This window comes from Manis javanica, chromosome 5, assembly GCF_040802235.1.
Source record: "Manis javanica isolate MJ-LG chromosome 5, MJ_LKY, whole genome shotgun sequence".
Taxonomy (NCBI): Eukaryota; Metazoa; Chordata; class Mammalia; order Pholidota; family Manidae; genus Manis; species Manis javanica.
Window position 1 is genome coordinate 25,171,026 of NC_133160.1, and position 21,478 is coordinate 25,192,503.

At 47.6% G+C, this 21,478-nt stretch overlaps 1 protein-coding gene across 1 annotated transcript; it reads right to left on the reverse strand.

The window, feature by feature from the left end:
- Positions 1 to 8,934: 8,934 nt before the first annotated feature.
- Positions 8,935 to 10,162, reverse strand: ID1 (inhibitor of DNA binding 1). Its single transcript, XM_017655707.3, has 2 exons — positions 9,634 to 10,162; positions 8,935 to 9,392 (listed from the first exon to the last, which is right to left on the reverse strand). Exons 1-2 carry the CDS (start codon positions 10,054 to 10,056, stop codon positions 9,351 to 9,353), a joined length of 465 nt encoding a protein of 154 aa, XP_017511196.1. The 5' UTR covers positions 10,057 to 10,162; the 3' UTR covers positions 8,935 to 9,350.
- Between the last annotated feature and the right edge of the window lie 11,316 nt (positions 10,163 to 21,478).

A 21,478-nucleotide genomic window follows, 5' to 3' on the forward strand; every position in this document is an offset into this window, starting at 1 on the left:
GTCAGCGTGCCTACCAATGTCTTTTTTCGGTTCTGGGATCCAGCCAGGAGCCCACATTACATTTATTCATCATGTCTCCTTAGGCAACTCCAATCTGTGACAGTTCCTCTCTGTCTTTCCTTCTTTTTCATGACCTTGACACTTCTGAAGAGGACTAGCTAGCTACTTTGTAGAATGTCTGTCAATTTAGGGTTTGTCTGAAGTTTTCTTGTGATCAAATTGAGGTCATGCACTATTGGAAAAAATATTACAGACATGATGTCATGCCTTCTCAGTGCCTCCTGCCAGGGGTACATGATGTGCCCTGTATGTAATGATCCTGATATGTATAACTAATATATAGTTTATATTTATATGTATGTTTAGAATATATATTATATTTACATTCTATACTTGTACTTATATAGCAGCTATATATAGCTATTTTATATATATAGTTAATATATATTATATATATTAGTTACATATGTTATACAATAATTATATAATGTATTATATTATATATAACAGTAGTTATAACTCTTATCTTAAGAGCAACTGGAAATATATATATGTTATATATAATATATGTAATATATGTAATGTAATATGTAAGTAATATTTAACTAATATAGCTGTAACTATAGCTAATCTGACATGTATAACTGGTTCTGTTAACCTTGACCACGTGTTATCTGCTATATTCTCTTCTATAAAATTACTGTTTTATAATGACTCTATAGCATCTTAGTAGGTTGATAGACAGTGACTGCAATGGGGGGTGAAGACTTGATAATATGGGTGAATGTTGAAACCCCAATGTTGTTCATATGAAGCCTTCATTAAGATTGTGTATCAATGATACTTTAATTTAAAAAAATACTGTTTTGCTCTTTGTAATCATTCAATATGTTAACAGATGCTTTGAAACCATGAAAATATCCTGTTTCTGCTTAAAGTTTAAGCCCTTGCCTTTAGCATCCTTTAGTGGATTGTTCTCTTTACAGTAAGTGCTTAGGAAGTCAGAGTCATGATAACAATGGCAATGCTGAATTGTGTTCCAGAAGCAGGCTTGCCAGTCATGGCCTAGAACTAGTTTTTCTCTTGGAGCCTCAGCTTTCTCATCCACAAAAACATGGTGTAATCATGGATCTGGGTTGTGAGGTGCTGAAATGAAGTACTGGCAGCAAAACACCTAGCATGGGGCCTGGCACATGGTAGTGTCTCGAGATGAAGCTGTCTTTATATTAGAGGACTGAACTGTGGTAGAGTGGACTCTGTGTGCAGGTTGAGAAGAGGCAATCTGGGGCAAGGAGGTGCTCTGATGGCACTGGGTGGGAATGGTCTTGGAGGAATTTCTGCAACTGTCTGTGATCAGGAAGCTGGGGAGAGGAGGTGGTTCCTGGAGGTCAGGAAGAGAGCCTGGGAGAGTTCCCAAACTGGACCAGCTTTCTGGAGGAGGTGATGTCAGATAAAGAAGGCTTGGAGGACATCATTGGAAAGAGCTTAGCCAAAGTCTGGAGGCTGGAACGAAGAAGTGAGGCCATGGCAGGTGGCACTTGCTGGAGAGGCCCTAATGCCACAGTGGGCTTTGGTGACCAAAACCACTTTCAGGGCTACACACTGGGCCCCCAGGGGATGGCAGGAGCCTGGATTCCCCTCTTCCCAATGCCAAGGTATCTGCAGGATTACCCCAGAAGCCCCATGTCTCAGGGTGAATGGAGCTAGACTCAAGTGTGGTGTGCACACATCTATTCACCCACTCTCATTTATTCAGTAAGTAGTTACCTAGCACCGACTGTGTGCCAGACTCTGTGCTAGACAACAGGCATACCAAAGCTCATAGAGCACCCATTCTAGAGAAAGGAGACACAATACACTGGGAAACAAACAAGATGGTCCTGGTTATATACTGTTCGGTAACGACCTACCCCAAAACGTAGTGGCTTAAAGCCACAGCCATTTTATTATACCTCAGAGATTCTATGGGTCAGGAATTCAGGCAGGGCTTGGTTGGGTGATTATCCTGCTCCCTGTGGCATCAACTGGGGTCACTCTGGGGGACTCAGCTGGCAATGGACTAGTGTGGAGGATCCAAGATAGCTTCACTTGGACATGAGTGACTGGCAGACTGACCTCAGCTGGAAGTGTCATCTGCACTGCCTATTATGTTTGCTAGCCTGGCGGTCTCACAGCTTCCTCCAGAGGGCGCCCCAAGGAAACCAAGAAGCAGCAGGATAGCCTTTCACAATCTAACCTGGGAAGTCATGTAGCATCATACTGCTATAATCTGTTGGTCAAAGCAGACACAAAAACCTGCCCAGGTTCATGGGGAGGGGACACACACCCACCTTTCGATAAGAGGAGTGTCAAAGAATTTTTGGTTATTTCAAAAACTGCCATGAGAATAATAAGCCATTCTAAGTGTACAGAGAGGTTAAGCAACTTTCCCCAAGGACAGACAATGACAGATGCAGATGGTGCTGAGAAGGAAACAAAAAACAGGCTGAAAAGCAGAGAATGAGAGGAAATGGTCTGGTGAGGGATGAGCTCTCTGAGGAGGTGACATTTGAGCTTAGATCTGAAGGACAAGAAGCTCTGTGGGGCAGAGACTAACAGGCAGCAGGCAGCGCACACACAAAACCTCCCAGTTAGAACTGCACACTGAAAGGGGACCAGAATGACTGGTGGGTGGAGGTTAGGGGTTAGGTGCAAGGGAAGGAGGACATGTCAGGGACCAGACCTTACCATACCTGTAAGCCCTGGGGAAGAATCAGGAGCTTATCCTAAGAGCAACTGGAAGCCACTGGAAACTTTTAAGCAGGCAGGTGGTATGACCTGCTTACATTTAGAAGGATCCTTCTGGCTACTGTGTGGAGAATGTGGGGGAACAATGGTAGAAGTAGGGAGAGACCAGTGAGGAGAAACTACTGCAATGTTCAGGGGAGAAAGGACAGAAACCAGGGGGCAACATGGGGATGACTGGAAACGTGTGGGTAGAAATACGTTTAGGGGCTGGAATTGGCAGGACTCAGAGGTGGAGCAACTGTGAGTGTGTGTGTTTGTGGGACAGCTTTTAAGGAGCATTTTGTGTTTCTGCTTTGTCCAGAATTCTAAAAAAACCCAGAAGACAATTTTAAAGGTAAAATAGTCTTGCTAATCATCAAAATGGGAAGAAAATAGGTCCTTATTACCCACCCCCAAAATTACTCCTGGGGCTATGATCTTAGTTCAGGAGGCCAAGGCTGAGGGACTCTGGGCAAGTCACCTAACCTCTCTGGGCTTTCCCTTTCTTACCTCTACAATGAATGCATTGGGTGAAATGATAGGTAAGGGACCTCCCAGTTCTGACTTTTCTGTTTAATCACAACGAACTCCAGTCCAACCTAGTAACATTTAAACTGTGCATGCCCTGTGATGCAGCCACCCCATTCCTTCTCATACATGTTCAACAGGAGACACATAACAAGGATGCTCAGAGCAGCACCATTGATAACAGCAAAAACCGTGAAACAACCCAAAGGTCCATCAGCAGGAGAGTGGGTAAATCAGCCAAAGTGTGAATACTATACAGCAGTGGAAATGAGTGAACTAAGGCTACACACGTCAATATGGAAGACTCTCATGTAATTCATACTGCATGAGAGAACCCAGTGGAAGAAATCACTGTGATTCTATTCATATAAAAGGCAAAACTAGGTAAAATTAAGCAATAATGTATTTAAGGATGCACACTGGCACATATGTGGAAAAAAATTAAAAAAGAACACATAGTTGACTAACACAAAGTTGAATGGAGGTCACATCTTTCAGGGAGGGTGGAGATTTTATTCAGAGGGACACACAATGACTTCAAAAGAACCATATTCTATTTCTTAAACCGAGTGGTACTTAAGTGTTCATTTTATCATTATATTTAAACTGCATACATTAGTAATATCTAATCTTTTGTATGTATAATACATTTCACAATTTAATAAAATTTCAAGAACCTGCCCAATATCTCCTCTTATTAGATCTCCTCCTCTGAAGTAATGAGTTCTCAGAGGGGGCTGTCACACAGAAAGGGAGAAGGAAGAGGATGAGAGAGTGGGAAAAAGAGTAGCTAAGGCCCTAGTCAGAGCAAGGGCTGAGGGTGCACATTTCTGGATTCGTCGCCTACTGTATACATGTACACAGACTCATATTCACATACCAATGCCGAAATGCTCTTCCAATTAACTCACAGTTCTGGATGCGGTTCCCAGGTAGTCCTCTAGAGGCCGCCAAGGCACCAGCCTTCGCCGCCCGCAGGACTAGGGCCTGGTTTCTGCCGGCGCTGGAGCAGCCTTCGGCTCTTCCCGGGAGGGGGCGCCAGTGGGCCCAAGAAGACCCGGCTGGGCGCAGTGCCGGTGTTCGTTGGCGGGCGAGCGAGCTGAGGGGCTCTTCCAGCTTTCCCCGCCCCTTGGAGACCCCGGGATCACCAGATGAAGAAATGAATAGTACCCTCAGATGTGATTCTGCTGCCTTCAAGCTTGGATTCTGTTGTGCACCCTCTGTAATATACAGGGGAGAATCTAGGTTTTCGGGGCCTAGATTTTGAATTTAGGGACATTTTGCAAATTTTACAAAAACACAAAAAACCACCACCACATTGCCAGGACTCTTTCCAGATGAGTAGACTTGAAGTTAAGCTTCAGCAACTTGAGGGTAAATCCTCATTTGCTTATACATATGCATACTTATTTACTGTCTGTCTTCTTCCACTAGGGCAGGATTTCTATCTAAATTTTTAACTCCTACAGCTGCGTTGGTTCCTAGTGTATTGTAGAAGCTTTAAAACTATTTGTTGGGTAAACCAATTAGAGCTGGTACAGTTTTCCAGGTAGAGATGACAGTGGCCTGGCTGAGGTTTTGAGGAGTGGATGGGGTCAGGATGATGCCACTGAAGCCTCAGAACAGTAACTCTAGCACTATTTTAAAGCTGAGGGTGCTAAGGGTCAGGAAGGTGAAGCAAGCGCCTAGCCAGAAGTGGCACTGGGTCCAAAACCCAAGTCTGTCTTTCTTTGTCCCTTTTGGCCTGTAACATTACACCCCCGACCCCATGCAACACACCAAGATACTGCTTGCACAAACTCCTGGTGCAACCCTGTACCAGCCTGGGGGTGCCCCTCTGGGGGACAGTGTTGGGAAAAAGATTTCACAAGAGTTGGGGCAGGAAGAGCCAGCCAGAGCAGGTCTGGGAAGATAAGGGCACCCCCCCACACACACACCTTGTGTGTCTCCAGGACTTCTGGTTTCCTCTCTTCCCTTCCTTTCCCTTTCCCGGAAAGTGGCGCCCAGACCCTGGCCCAGCCATGACTCATCTCCTTTCCCTCTGGCAGCCAGGCTGAGAACTCAGGCCTGCCTTTCACTGGAACGCCTTGCCATGTGTGACACTGGGCAATGGAAAGCCCTTGCTGGCCAGCAGTTCCTGGAGCTCAGTAAGAGTAGCTAGCACGCATAAAGGTTGTATGTCTGAGCCTTAGTCTCAAGAGGCAAAATGTAGGGGGGCGCTCCGGGACACCCCCAATTAAGCCAACTTTTAGGTCTAGGGTGACTTAGGCTGATATAAGGCTGGTGTTTGTGTATGAAGCCCCCTTACTCCTATGAAGGCAAGAGTGTGCATCGAAAGTTCAGGGCCTGGTCATCCCTTAGCCTCCAGGACAGCAGACATTTCCACAATTTGTTTGGTCTCTACCTATTCAAGAGCTGTGCCCAGCTGTGTGAACTGTCCTCTCAGAACCAGGTCACACAGAACCTGGCTCAAGATCTCTTAGAGGTTGAGAAAGCCTGGGCCATTTGCATCTTTTGAAGCTGTAGATTTTTTAAATTAAGAAAAGCTAACATGTAGGTTGCAAAATTATGGTACACATTATGTGTCTTGCATTTTTCTAGTTGATGCTTTTAAAACAAAAGTATATAACGATCAGGTATGACTTCAATTGTAAATAAGATGAAAAGGCTAAACTGGATGTCAGTGTGGGAACATGAAGCCTGACTTGGACCAACCTAATTTCTGGAAAGTCCTCTAAGTACACATCCCAGTGTGGCATTGGGTGGGTCACCTCACCTCTCTGATGCCTCCTTTTGGTCATCTAAAAAGTAGGAATAGTAATGGGCCCACATACCTAACAGGGCTGATGAGACAATTCACTTAGGAAGGGCTCAAATATTTACACCAACATGGACTAAGTGTCCACTATGGGATTGTCACTGCAGTAAGCATTCTATGTGCATCAGGTCAGTTGATCCCTGAGGTCACATTTCTGGAACCCATTTTCCAGATGAGAAAATGGAGGCTCAGTCATATGAAGTGAGCATAAAAACTGATTTAGAATCCGTGCTCCCTACTACACTGTCAGCCTAGTATTGTTGCTGCTGTGGTGGTGGTGATTATTAAAAGGAGCATGACAGCACTGCCCCCATACAGCTTTGAGGAGGACTAAATGCATTAATTTTTTGAAGGAACTTAATGTAGGACCTATCACATAACAGGCACCCCATAAGTGTTTATTAAACAAAATTTAAAAATACTTCAAGTTTCAGGTCCCCAGCTCTGGAGAGGCAGGGTCTGACGCCCAAGAAACTTTGTCCTGGGGCTTCCCTGTGGCCTTTGCCCCGGCCTCTGGCTGCGCCCTGTCCAAGCAGCGGCTAAAAGGAGCAGGGTTTTGCGACACACGCGCGCGCGCTCGCACACACACACACACACCACATACACACATACCCCCGCCCGACGGCGGCCCCATACCCCTCCCTCTGCGAGGCCCGAGCCTCCCGCGAGCCGCCGGCGCCCGTGTTCCCAGGCCCGGCTGCAGCTGCGGGCTGAGGGGCAGGGCGGGGGCGGCGCGCTGTTTGTCTAGCGCGGCGGTGCCAAAGGCGGCGGGCCCCAGACAGCCAGGCGCCTCCGTACACCTGGGGATGCTCAGGTTAAATAGCTCCGCATTCCTCGGGCCCAGCTGATGGAAACGCTCCCAGGCCGCCGCTGAGCCGGCCTCCAGATGGGCTGGGCTCGGGCCAAAGGGGAAAAGAGGGAAACGTGGAAACCAGAGTGTGCCTGAATGGTGGGGGTGGTGGCCGAGGGCCCCGCCACAGCCCCTTCCTCCCCTGGAAAACAGCCCTGCCTTGTGGGACTACACGCGGGGGCACGCCCGCGTCCCCGTGGGTGGGCTTGCAGGCGAGGGCCCACCCACGGGAGGGAGTGGGTACACACGTGCGCCTCTCAGGACATTCCAAGCACACACAGGCAACAATTAATAATGATAATTTATAACTACCAAACACTCCGAGCTAAAGCGCTCTATTCCATTCTCTACCACAGTTGTGCAAAATTAATGCTTTAAAACAGCAGCAGTGTGGGGACTTACTTGAGTCGGGAATTGCAAAGAAGAGACTTTACCTCCAAATGATGTCTTTGATAAAGCCCATCATGTTCTTGGGGAGGGGGTGTACCTAGCTTAATGTTGGTGCTCGTGGATGATAACCTTTAATTGTTTTGTGGTGGTGTTCATGATACAGTTTCTTCTGTTGCAAGCCTGGGATCAGAAACCTACCTTTAGCTCCACAGAGACCCATGGAATTATTTATGTTAAGGGCTGAGCATAGAAGTCAGGCTCATGGTTATTAGGTGCTATTTATTTTATTCTATCTTATTTATTGACAGAATGTATCAATAGTCTACCCTCTCTAGGGTCAAGTTTTTTGCCTTTCTGGACTCCACTTCTGTGTAACTGACCTGGTAGAGATACTTGAGAGGTGTGGCCCCAGGGCCTAACAATTGCCTGGAGGGTTGGTACTAAACCTTTGAGGAAGGGTTTGCTTGAACACAGCTACCCCACCCCCACTCCATCTCCACCCCAGACCAGCAAGAGACCTAGGAATGCCAGCCAATTACACACTTAGAAACCCTGTGTGGTTCTGCAGCCCCCAGACACACAAACTATCTATCAAGGAGACCCATGCAGAGATGCCCACAATGCATTTAGACAGAACACAAGCCCAAACAGCTGGAGGCTGCACACTTATCTGCAGAACACATGTGCTCCCATTTACCCTTCTACACACGCCCTATCCTCATCCATACCCCCAGGCGTGTACACGAACAGATGATCCAGCCCCATAGGGGGGAACTACTAGTTCACTCATGTCACATGCACAGGCCCAGACACTCATGCACTCCCCCAGGTATAAACTCACACATGTCCAGGCAGACAGGCCCTTGCCAATACCTTTTTCCTGCTCAGGAGCTGGGGACTGACTTGCCTACTCCTCCTCAGAGCCCATAGGAGTCCTTGAAGGTGAGAGCAGGTTCCTGTGAGCTGCCGCCATATCCAGGCCCGGGTGAGGGGGTTGGGTCTGACCCAGAGCAGGTGGCCCAGCAGCTGTGCCCAGGCTGGCCCTGCCAACTTGCTCACCCACTTGGACAAGCTGGGCAGCCTGCTGGGATGCAAGGTCAAAAGGCCTAACAGGGAACGCACCTCCTACTGGGTAAAGCGGCAATAGAGGTCCTGCCTCAGATAAGCAGAGGCTCTGGGCAAGTCTTTCCTCCCGGTCTCATGCCCTCCATTTTGGCAAACATGCAGGTAGGTGGTCCAGGGACCTGGGTGCCTACATTTAAATGGCTTCTTGAGCACCCTTCCACCCAGTGGGGACCCTGACAGGTTGATCTGTTTTAATAACCTCCCCAGGTGACCCAGATGACTCAATGACCACTTTGAGAAACACTGGAGGTCTAGAGGATTTAATTTTATGGCACTGGGTGCAGGGAAATGGAGGAGGAGGGAGGCCGACTTTAAAGACACCGGAAACACTCAGTTCAGGGTGGTAAAAGGGACAGTCCAGATGTTGCTTTCCAGTCCCCCCTCTGCGAACTGCAAAAAGGGTCAGAGGTCACTCGCAGCCCAGGTCCCCCCCTTCAATCCAAGAAGTCTACTGCAATTTTCCACCGTCTAAAGTATTTGTTTAATAACAAAAAGAAAAAACGCCCACAGAACTATTGTAAAACAATATTCTCGGTGATCATTGTAATATACAATACAAAGCAATAAATTTCCTCAGAAATCTGAGAAGCACCAAATGTGACCATTTTTTAAAATGCCTACTTTTCAAAAAATAGAAACACATGGGGAGGATTCCCCCCCTCCCACAAGTCTCTGGTGGCTGGTACACGTGGAGGAAGGGTCGGCCTGCCCTGGGCAGTCCTCCAGCCCTGGGCCGGACCCAGCAAGGGCCCTGGGGCCGCCGACTTCAATCTTGTTCCTCCCCAGCTCTGGCGAGACGCTTGGGAGGACCAGAGTACTTATTCCTCTCGCCCCCTGGAGGGCTGGGGTCTGCGGGTCCCTGAGGGCGGCGCTTCAGCGACACAAGATGCGATCGTCAGCTGGAACACACGTTGCCTGTGAAAATGAGGGAACAGGTGAGCCGAGTGGGTCGGAGGGGAAAAGGCTGAAAGCCCCTTTTCCCAGGAGAAACGGTTAAGGGGCGCTTTTTCCAAATATCTCCTTGGGCATCCTTGCATACCAGGTGCCCGAAAGGATGGGGTAGACAAAAGCCAAGTTCCCCACCCCCAACCCCCTTTGGGCTCGGTTTCCCCCTCTGTAGAAGGAAAATATCTCGTGCTCCCAACTCGGTCCTCACCTCGGCCGCCAGGGCGCTGATCTCGCCGTTGAGGGTGCTGAGCGGAGCCCGGGAGGGGAGCCCCCGGCTCCCAGGGCTCCCCACGTGAGACTCTGAGTTCAGCTCCAACTCCAGGTCCCAGATGTAATCGATGACGTGCTGGAGGATCTCCACCCTGCTCACCTTGCGGTTCTGGGGCAGGGTGGGCACCAGCTCCTTGAGGCGTGAGTAGCAACCGTTCATGTCGTAGAGCAGCACATTCACCTGCTGCTCATCGAGCAGAGAGGGCAAGCGCGCCCCGACGCCACCGGCGCAGCGCGAGATGGCCACGCTCTGCTCGGACAGGCAGCGCACCACCTCGCCCGCGCCGCCCGCCGTCTTGCCGGCCTTCAGCGCGCAGCTGGGGCCCGCGGCGGCCGCGGCGCTGCCACTGGCGACCTTCATAATTCTGCCGATGGGGTAGGAGGGAGAAGTGAAAGGAGGCGGCGTACACCTAGCGCACAGTAGAAACTTCTACGGATAAGAAACCGTAGTAAAATGCGAAATCGCGCCCCACTGCCGGATTTTTATGAAGGCGCCGCACCTCCCCACAGGGGCGGACTCAGACGTTCAAAAGCAGCCAATGGAAGGTCTGGAGGCGTGGCCTCTACTCTTCTTGGTCCCGCCTTCTCCTCTACCAACGTACCCTCTCGCGCGTGGAAAGGGGGACCGAGTGCCAAAGACAGCAAGAATAGGAGGGCACCGGCAGGTTGTGTAGTGGAGGCAAGGACTCCTCGGAAAGGAGGCAAGGAGGCTAAGCCGGTGATGCAGATAAAGACTTCTAGAATCAGTTTTCCCAGATTCATGTCGCACCTCTCCAGCCCTATTTTACAGATGAAACTGAGGTCCCAGTGGGGAAGCGGCTGGCCCAGGTCGCCCAGGGCTCCCAGTACCAGAGCCAGGGGTGCCTGGATCCTATTGGAAGGTTACCTCTTGGACTCTAAGCTCCTGAATATTTGGGCCGAAATTTAAAGCGGACCCTCCTTTACACTCTGCTCCCCCGGGCTTGTGTCGGGATCCCAGTTTCCAGACAATGTTGCTGGTTAATGTTCCTGAGACCAGGGGTGGAAGCAGTTAATTTTGGAAAGTGTTCCTCTACAATTGGGGGATGGGCCTCTGGGACCTGAACTACATAGAAGGCGCCTATAGTTGGGGGTGCATCCCCCGATTATACCATGAACTTGCAGCCCCTACAAAAATTCCCCAAATCTGCATCCATTGGTGATTTAAAATTTTTTCCTCCCTGTTTTGGCTGGGTTTTTTTTCTTTTTCCTCTAAAGATCTCGGATCAGGGTCTCCCTCCCAAGGCGCGGCAGCTGTAGAGCTCGAGTCTCCCCCCTCTTCCCGGGCTGGTCTGTGTCAGCGTCTGAACAAGCAGCTCAGACCGTTAGACGCCAGGCCCGTGACGTCACCCATTCATAAAACCGGGACGGGCTGTCAGGCTGGCGCCGCGCGGGCGGTCGCCATGGAGACGGGAAACTGGGCTCGCCGGCTCCCCCAATACCCCCTACCCGGCCAGTCACCTGCGGATATGGTACTGGAAGCCTGGGAATGTGTTCCTCTCAGGCTCGGTCGCTGCGCCAGGGTCACCTTATCTCCACAACCCACACCTGGGAATAGCCCCACCAGGCACACAGGTTGGGCGGCTGGGGAGGTATTTTCACCGCCCCCTCTCTACTCCTCCCTCCTGAGAAAAGAGCTCTGATTCCAACTCTACTGCTGTGTGACTCTGTTGAGTCTCTGACCCTCTCTGAGCCCAGATAGCTACCTAGTATTTCTATAGTAATGACAAAGGTGACGATTTATGGCATTGTTACATCCTGCCAGGCACTGTGTGAGAGTTCGCCTTTACCATCTTCTGTAATTTTCGCCACAACTCTAAAGAGGAGACTTAAGCTGTTTGGTTTTATACAAAAGACTCAGCTGAGGCTCAAAAAGCCTCCCAAGAGCCATAGCTATTGTAACAGCTGCATTATTGGAACAGGGACACCCTAACTGTAACGCACTCCTTTCCTGCCAAGGTAGCCCTGGGTAGGCCAGAGGCAGGGAAACTGAGGCTTAGAATAGCCATCCAAGGCCACGCAGTTTAGCAGGGTTAAAACTCTGTGCTCACACAGGAGAGGATGATATTATGGCCCCTCCTCAGCAATTAATTCACTGGGTATAAGCAGATTTCCTTTTCCCACAGAAGTTTGCCCCGGGTACCTGAAAAACGAGCCCTTCGCCTCCACATCAGAAAACCAGGAAAACTGATTGTGAGACCAGCTTCAAAGGAAAAAGACATCATTAGTTAATTAACACTCCCTTACCACACCCCCCAGCTCTCCAAACTCCCTGGCCTGGTTTAACAATTCTCTAATGGTTGGAGAGAACATTTTGCTGTGCAAAAGAATTGCTAAAGAATTGGAAAGACAATGACCTACTAGAGGAAATTGGAGTATTAACTCATTACTGAGTGTTCATTAATTGGCCCAGCAATCTACTTTCTGGAATCAATTCCAGAGAAACACACAGACACGGGCATTTATTTATTTATTTATTTATAATATTTATTTTGGTATCATTAATATACAATTACATGTAACAACATTGTGGTTACTAGATTACCCCCATTATCAAGTCCCCACCCTGACTCCATTGCAGTCACTGTCCATCAACGTAGTAAGATGCTATGGACTCACTACTTGTCTTCTCTGTGCTATACTGCCTTCCCTGTGCCCCCTCCCACTACAGTATGTGTTCTAATCGTAGGCCCCGTATTCCCCTTATCAGTCCCTTCCCACCCATCCTCCCAAGTCCCTTTCCATTTGGTAACTGTTAGTCCATTCTTGGGTTCTGTGAATCTGCTGCTGATTTGTTCCTTCAGTTTTTGCTTTGTTCTTTTTTTTCTTGATTGTATGAAAATATTTTTAGGTCTCCTAATATATTTAGCATTTTGGATATATTCTTTTTTTTATTATTTTATTTTGGCATCATTAATCTACAATTACATGAAGGACATTATGTTCACTAGGTTCCCCCCCTCACCAAGTCCCCCCAACATACCCATTCACAGTCACTGTCCATCAACATAGAAAGATGCTGTAAAATCACTACTTGTCTTCTCTGTGTTGCACAGCCCTCCCGGTGTCCCCCCACACACTATACATGTTAATCATAATGCCCCCTTTCTTTTTTTCCACCCTTATCCCTCCCTTCCCACCTGTCCTCCCCAGTCCCTTTCCCTTTGGTAACTGTTAGTCCATTCTTAGGTTCTGTGAATCTGCCGCTGTTTTGTTCCTTCAGTTTTTGCTTTGTTCTTATACCCCACAGATGAGTGAAATCATTTGATACTTGTCTTCCTCCACCTGGCTTATTTCACTGAGCATAATACCCTCTAGCTCCATCCATGTTGTTGCACATGGTAGGATTTGTTTTCTTCTTATGGCTGAATAATATTCCATTTGTATATGTACCACATGTGTTTTATCCATTCATATACTGATGGACACTTAGGTTGCTTCCATTTCTTGGCTATTGTAAATAATGCTGCAAAAAACATAGGGGTGCATATGTCTTTTTCAAACTGGGATCCTGCATTCTTAGGGTAAATTCCTAGGAGTGGAACTCCTGGGTCAAATGGCATTTCTATTTTTAGTTTTTTGAGGAACCTTCATACTGCTTTCCACAGTGGTTGAACTAATTTACATTTCCACCAGCAGTGTAGGAGGGTTCCCCTTTCTCCACATCCTCACCAACATTTGTTGTTGTTTGTCTTTTGGATGGCGGCCATCCTAACTGGTGTGAGGTGATATATCATTGTGGTTTTAATTTGCATTTCTCTGATGATTAGCAATGTGGAGCATCTTTTCATGTGCCTGTTGGCCATCTGAGTTTCTTCTTTGGAGAAGTGTCTGTTCAGATCCCCTGCCCATTTTTTAATTGGATTATTTCCTTTTTGTTTGTTGAGGTGTGTGAGCTCTTTGTATATTTTGGATGTCCATTTATTTATTTACTTATCTTAAGATATCATTGATATACAATCTTATGAAGGTTTCACATAAGCAACATTGTGGTTACTCCACTCACCCCTATTATCAAGTCCCCGACACACCCCATTATAGTCACTATCCATCAGCATAGTAAGATGCTATAGAGTCACTACTTGTCTTCTATGTGCTATATTGTATAGGCACTTATTTATTAGGTATTTATTTAACTTTCTAAGAAACAAGTCTGCTCAAGGATGTTCATCGAGGTGCTGTTTGCAAGAGGGAAAGTTAGAATTACCTAAATGTTCATCAATAGTGTCATTATATAAACTATGATTTGAATGTCAGTTCTGCAAAACAGCTATACAGCAGGTGGGAAGTATGGCTCTAAGATGTCTAGATCCTACTGTTGATGGAGAAAGTAAGTGTTAGATTAAGGGTTCAGGTAGTACCTCTTTTATGTAGAAAAGCAAACATACTGCTCCTGATTATACGTGTATCTGGATATGAATTCAAAAACCAAGAGAGGGAATCATGCTGCAGAAAAAAGTTCAAACACAATACTGAGTAATTTCTCTTATATGACATTCTAGAAAAGGTACAACTAGTCTATGGTGAAAGAACTCCCAATGGTGGTTGCCTCTGGGAGTGGAGGGAGGGAGTTGCCAGGGAAGGGGTGTGAAGGAACTTTCTGGAGTGGTGAAAATGTTCCGAATCATGATGAAGTGTAGGTTACACAGTGTAAGAATTAGTCAAGATATATTGATTTATATATGCTTTTGTGCATTTCACTGTATTTAAATTGCACCTCGATAAAAAATACTAGAAAGGAAAAAAAAAAGGAGGATAAACACCAAATTGCTATCATCACCACTGGGAAGAGGAGAGGGCAAGGAGGGCAATGTGAAATAGGAATTTCACTTTTATCTACACATGGGTATTTCATTCTTGCTTTTCTTTTTTTCTTAAGCAGTATTATTGAAGTATAATTGACATACACAAACTGCATATATTTAAAGTACAATTTGATAAGTTTTGACAGGCATATGTACCCATGAACTATCTCCACAATCAAGAAAATTAACATATTCTTCATCACCCCCAAAAGTTTTCTTCTACTCCCCTCTCTTTCACCCAGTGCCCAGACACCACTCATCTATTTTCTCTATAGATTAGCCTGCATTTTCTAGAATGTTGTGTAAATGGAGTACAGTATATATTGTATATATACCCCTTTTTAGCTTTTTCAGCCTAGTTTCTTGAAATATTTCTTCAAAATAGCACAATTATTTTGAAATGCATCCATGTTCATTCCTTTTTATTGCCGAATAGTAGTAGTGTATGGATATACCACGATTTGTTCATCCATTCACCTGCTGAAGGACATTTGGGTTGTTTATAGTTTTTGGTTAGTACAAATAAAGCTTCTATGAACACTTGTATGCAAGTGTTTATATGAATTTATGCTTTTGTTTCTCTTAGGCAAATATTTAGTAGTGAAATGACTGGGTCATAGAGTAGGTTATTTATTTAACTTTATAAGAAACTGCTAAACTGTTTTGCAAAGTGGGTGTACCATTTTACATTCCTATCAGCAGTGTTGAGAGTCCACTCTCTTCACATCTTCTCTAACAGTTGGTACGATCAGTCTTTTTTAGCCATTTTAATTGATGTGTTGCTGTATCTCAGTGTGGTTTTAATTTGTATTTTCCTAATGACTAAAGATACTGAGCATCTTTTTATGTGCTTATATGTCATCCATCCATGCATTTTCTTTGGTGAACTGTCATTTACTTCTTTTGCTCATCTTAAGATAAAATTTTAAATAAAAAATTATTTTAGATTATTGTAGATTCACATGCAGCCATAAGGTCCCTTATGTCTTTACCCAATTTCCCTAATGATGCAATGTTACGACCAGATTTCACCCTATTTCTGGTGAAGTTCAGATTTACTTCATTTTGTGTGTGTGTGTTTAGTTCTTTGCAATGTTATCACGTGGCCACCACCGTGGTGAAGACACAGGACAATTCTACCACAAGGACCCCTCTTGCTATGCTTTAATCTTTTGCCCATTTCTTTTAATTTGATTGCTTGTATTCTTTTTATTGCATTTTGTGGATTCTTTATATGTTTTGAATGCAAACCCCAGATATACAATTGACAAGTGTTTTCTCCAATGTGTGTCTTGTTTTTGCATCCCCTTACTGGTATCTTTCAAAGAGCAGAAGTTTTCATTTTGGAAGCAGTCTAATTTATCAATCTTTTATTTAATGAATCATGCTTTTCTTGTCATATCTAAGAAATCTCTGCCTCACTCAAGATCACAAAGTTTTCTCTTATATCTTCCAGAAGTTTTATAGTTTTAGGTTTTACATTTAGACATATGAGCCATTACACATAGGTATTTCTTGAATATATTTTTAAACAGAAATGTGTTCATGTACTACTTTGTCTAATAAAAAGCCAACTGTTTAGTAAACCTCCCTCTGGCCTGACTGCAAGTAGGGATGAGGTGAAATGTCAAGACAGGCAGTAGAGAACATCAAGGGACATTAAGAACCCCCTCCAATAGTTAAGTGCACTTAGCATTCATGAGCAGCACCCTCCTGCCAGGTCCTGTCCTGCCAGGTCCTGTGCGAGGAATTACTCTGACATCAAGACTATATTATGAAATCCCCTGCTAGGTGCTTTAGAAACACAAAGAAAGGATGAGTTCTACCTTGTAACTCAGGGAGGCTTCTTAAAGGAGGTGACTTATCCTGTGGGCATTCTATATAGGAAGGGCACAAGGAAAATGGCCTGAAGAAGGCGGTATGGGGTGTGTAGGTGTCTGCACAAACAGAAAACTTTGACAAATTAAGGAGAAAGAGTTGGTTGTGGAATAGCTGAAAGGGCTAGGGCTTGCGGTTCCACAGTTCAGGATTCAAATCCTTATTATACTGTGTGATCTTGAGCAGCAACACCCTTCACCTCTCTGAGCCTCTGCTTCCTCATTAGCAAAATGATGTAAGTTCCTGCTTTCCTAGGTTACTGCAAGGAGACACTCAGCTTAGGCTTGAAAGCACCTACCATGGTCCTAGAACATAGTAGGCACTCACTAACGAGTGGATAGTGACAGCATCTGTTCAATTCCAGGCCAGGCCACCAGGACCCATGTGACTACAGATTTGCTTCTGGAAGGTTTTAGTAAAACAGGCTTACAGGCCCCCTAAATGTTCTCTTCACTGTGACCCCTTCAAACTTCCCTATTGAAATAATGACAATCCCCCACCTCGCCCCACCCTGTACTCACACCCATCCCAGGCCTATGGGGAAAAGTTGGTTTCATTTCATTCCAGAAAATTTTCAGTGCTCCAGCCACTGTTTTTTTATCACTTACATTTTTAAGGCCAGACAAGGAGTTAAGACCACCTGTTTCTCTTGTTGCCAAATGGGGATTTCCCTGGCCCTCTCCTTGGTAGTGTGAATTGAGTGAGAATTTTCCTCCCAGGCCTACCTACCAGGTCAGTTCAGGAAAACAGACTCTTTTGGTGGCCAGGAAGTTTGGAGAACACATTAAATGAACCCACTACAGCCCCAACCCAGGGCTCATGCCTGTGGGAAACCTTTACATACACCTGGCACCATCTGATTTTCACAACTGCTCCCTGGGGCTGGTACCAGCTGTATTATTATAATGTGCCATTTTACAGATGGGACTACTGTGGCCCATAGAGGCAAAGGAACCAGCCCTTCATGCCTTCAAATGCTGGCTCTATTATTGACAAGCTGTACCTCAGTTTTCTCATCTATAAATTGGAACTAGTGCTTATCTCTCTTTGCAGAGTGGATGGGAGAATAAATATGCTATGCCAACAGGTGAGCGCAGCACCTGGTGATGAATGCGAGTGCCTTTTCATTATTTCTTAGCCACCACAGCTCTCTTTTTGCCTTCAAGATCCCTCCTCTGGCCTCCAGGGCTCCAGGCAAAGGGCCCCCATTTTCTAAGCATTTACTCTGTGTCAGTCATGGTTCCAAGTTTTAACCTAGGACAGTGAGCTCAGGAGGGCAGGGACCATGCTGTCTTCTTCGAGGCTGTGGTGCCTGGCACAGAGGAGGTACTCAAGGAGTATTTGTCAAGTGAGAAAAACACAACCCATGACGTAGGTAGTAATATCATGTCTCCTTTACAGCTGAGGCCACTGAGGTTGCACGACTTGCTTCAGATCACCAGGCTGGGATGTAGCCCTAAACCCAGGTGGTCTGTCTCCCAGGGGGTGGCTGTGTGGGGCTGAGAGGCTCGTGTGCATGTGTGTCCACACTACCCAGGGCATCCCTGCTCACATGCGCTCCGGTCCTGCATGTTCACCACTGCCCCTCCCAGAGTCTTGGCCTTGGAGGCCCCAGGGAGGTCCTGCCTATGCCACGTGACCTGCTCTGGCCCTGGCCCGGCAGCTGTTCCCCAGATGTGCCCACAGCGCGGTCTTCCAGCCGCCAGGCCGGCGCCTCTGGGCTGGGACTGCCGGAGCTGCGGGGGAGAGACCTTTCGCTCCAGCTGCCCACCCGCCCTTCCCTTGTAACAGGAGACTACCAGCGCCCCCTCCGAGCTCTCTCCCCAGAACTGTGCCTGAGCCAACACTGCCTTGCCTCTGCCATCACCCTAACAATAATACCGAAACTCCTCCCTAGCCTGCAGCCGCTGCCCACCACCCACAGCCACACCTCCTGCTCTTTCCTTTCTCTCACCAGCCACAGGCCTCCTTTACTCAACTAGGGGTCCTACCTCAGGGCCTTTGCCCTGGCTGTTCCCTCCCTCTGCCTAAAACACTCCTCCAGATCTTTGCAAAACTTCTCATTCTAAAACTGTCAGGTCAAATGTCACTTCCTCAGAGGCCTTATTAGAAATTCTTTTGTCTATTTGTTGTCTTTCACAGCCCTGGTCTTAATTATTCATAAAATTTGTTACCGTCTGAAATGATCTCTGTTTTCTTGGGGGCTGTGCATCCTCCCTGCTCCCTAGGCCGTGAGCTCCAGGAGGCAGGAGCCATGGCTCCTTTCGCCACTCCTGTGTCCCTAAAGCTGAGCAAGGAGCCTGGCCCAGGCAGGGTAAGTCGCTTCCTCAAGGTCACAAAGTATAATACATAGAATACAGTACTATGTGGAGTGCTACCTGTTGAATTAGTGAATTGTTACCTTATGGGCCTCAGTTTCCTCATGTGCAAAATGGGGACAAAATCTGAACTTAACCCACAGTTATGACATTTTAGTACTTAGCACATGCTACACACTCAGAAATGGGAACCAAAATTCAGTTTTGTGTGCTTCCAGGGATCTCATTTTTCCAACCCCCAAACCCAGCAGGAGGCTGTGGATGGGCACCTGTAGGTGTGGAGGCTTCAAGTTCTCTCTTGGCTGTGAAACCTCTGCCAAGACCCTTTCTCATTCTGGACCTCAGTTTCCCCATCTGTAAGGTGGCCCTCCTTTCTAGGGGATCTGTGCTGGACTTCTGGGTCATTTCAGAGAGTGTAGGGGTCCAGGCTTGGGTCCACCTTTTGCCCCCCATCCTGTTTTCCAGAGGCCTCAGAACAATGGGCAGGAGGCTGGAGCCTGTGAGTCGGGGCCCCTCCCTGGGTCCCCCGCTGATGAAGGGGGAGGGACCTTCCTGTGGCCTGACAAAGGACACTGCTGCCCTGGGGTCTCGGGGGTCAAAGGAAGGACAGAGGCAGGGCCAAGGGAGCTCCCATCAAGGTCATTTAGCACAGGCCAAAACTGTGGACCACACGCACGCACAGCCACACACACGCGCAGAGCAACACAAATGCACACCTACACCACCAACACAGCACATATGTCTATGCTGACACATTGGCAACACCTCAATACAAACAACCTACAGAGCAGCTGCCAAAATGCACAACACAACAATACCCTGTTACAGAGACCCAACACACTGACCTCAAGGCACACAGCTGAAACTCGTCTGTGCAACCAACACACCAACAAAAAACAGAGACCGAGAAGGCAACACATCATAACACCTGATCGTCACACTGAACAGAATCACACCAAAGCAAGACACCCCAGCAAAGCCCCAACAAACACAACAGATGCACACACCCGACACTGCAACACACATCCACCAAACACAGCATACACGGGCATCAGTATCATTCACACCAAGATGCCAACACATGATGCCCACATCCTTAGAGACAATAACCAAATGCAAATCAATAAGCTAGCTTCCCCCATGCACCCCCTCCCCAGTGTACACACCCTAACAACACCCCACCTTCGCCAGTTCACAGACCCCCAGACTGCCTCCCACCACCCTCAAAGTCTTTATAGATTTAGACAACCTCCACGCCACCACCCCCAGCGCTCACATGCACACATGGTTCAGAATACTGCAGTAGCCCCAGGGACACACAGCCCTCAACCACATCCACCCAGACCCCAGGAATGCGGCCCTGGGCCCTGACCAGGTCAGAGGTGTGGAAGCTGGTCTGATGTCAGTAGTCACAAAGGTTGATGCCCCCAGCCAGGAGCGCCCCAAGTCAGGGCCTCTATCAGCCTGTGGAGCCCAGCGCCCTGCTGCAAGGCCTAGGCATCCCATTGGGGTGAACAAGGGCAACTGGACAAGGGGCCTCCACTGCAGGGCTATGCTGGTTTCCCATATGCCCACTGGGGGACGGACAGAAGGCCCCAGAGACCTCCTTCTCAGACATAGCACCACCACCCCTAGGTGTCCTGCCTGGCCCCCGCCTTGGTGCCCTGCCAGGCCCTCCCTGACTCACCTGGCTTTCCTTACACCTGGCTCCCCCTCCTGCCCTGGGGCCCGGAATCAGGAACAAGCTGAGGGTGTGTCTCTCAGGACCTGCCCAGCTCCCTGCCCACTCTGTCCCCACCCTCTCTTCTCACCCCAGCTCTAAGTACCCTGTCACCAGGGGTTGGCACCTCCAGCTGCACCCTTGCCTCAGGTCGTGGGCGTGGGCCTACACCTCAAATACTATGACTCATGACAATCTCACAAGTCTTTTAAAAAGGCTTACTTCTTTTTGCTGATGCAAAAGCAGAGCTGTTCTGGTTAAAAGGAAGTTGACATCTCAGAAACACTGAGGAAGCCAAGGACCCTTCTGCAAGAAGACAGCAGAGTGAGGTCTGCCAGAGGGCCAGAGAGCCCTGGGTTTGCATCCCAGGCCACTGCTTATGGGCTGTGTGACTGGGTGTCATTTCATTTCCTCAGGTCTCAGCCCCCCATCTGTGGAAGTGGCGATGGTATGAGTTCCTAGCTCTCTGAGGAACACAATGAGTTAAGTCATATAAAGAGCTTAGAACAGTGCCGAGCAAAGTCAGCACACAACAGATACTAGTTATTTTTAGTGATTATTCCACCTCTCCGAGCAGTAACCCCTGTTAAATAACTGAGTAGATGGTCTGCCATTGCATTACAGAGCTTTGGAATCTCTAAATGCCAACCCTTCATCCCACAGACGGCCAGCACACAGCCACTCTGTGCTAGGCACAGCGGAGAAAGGACAAGGTGCAGGGGTGCGCTTTCCAGGGACCCATGTTTGGTTGGGAGTAACCAAATGGGGATCAACAACACTGGCCACGTGGGTGGGGCTTTGCTGCTGTGTCCACATGCTGAGGACCAGATGCAGCTGATGGGTGGCCTACTGCCATCCCAATGGGGCACTTTGTAGGTATTGGAAGAGCCCCTTTTTTTGAACAGAGGAAGTCCTCCAGGAACACTCTCTGTAGCACCTCTGTGCTCTTCACAGCCTGCTTAGTGGCCCTGCAGATGTGATCCCTGCTTGGGGAGTTCACAGTCTTGTGGGGCAGGCAGTCAGCCTCCCATTCCCAGGGGTGCG

Bases quoted from the DNA above. Each gene is read 5' to 3' on its own strand.
- ID1 (XM_017655707.3), bottom strand. From the start codon at position 10,056: ATGAAGGTCGCCAGTGGCAGCGCCGCGGCCGCCGCGGGCCCCAGCTGC. The intron at 9,393-9,633 runs GTGAGGACCGAG...TCATTTTCACAG, and splicing joins TCAGCGCCCTGGCGGCCGAG to GCAACGTGTGTTCCAGCTGA.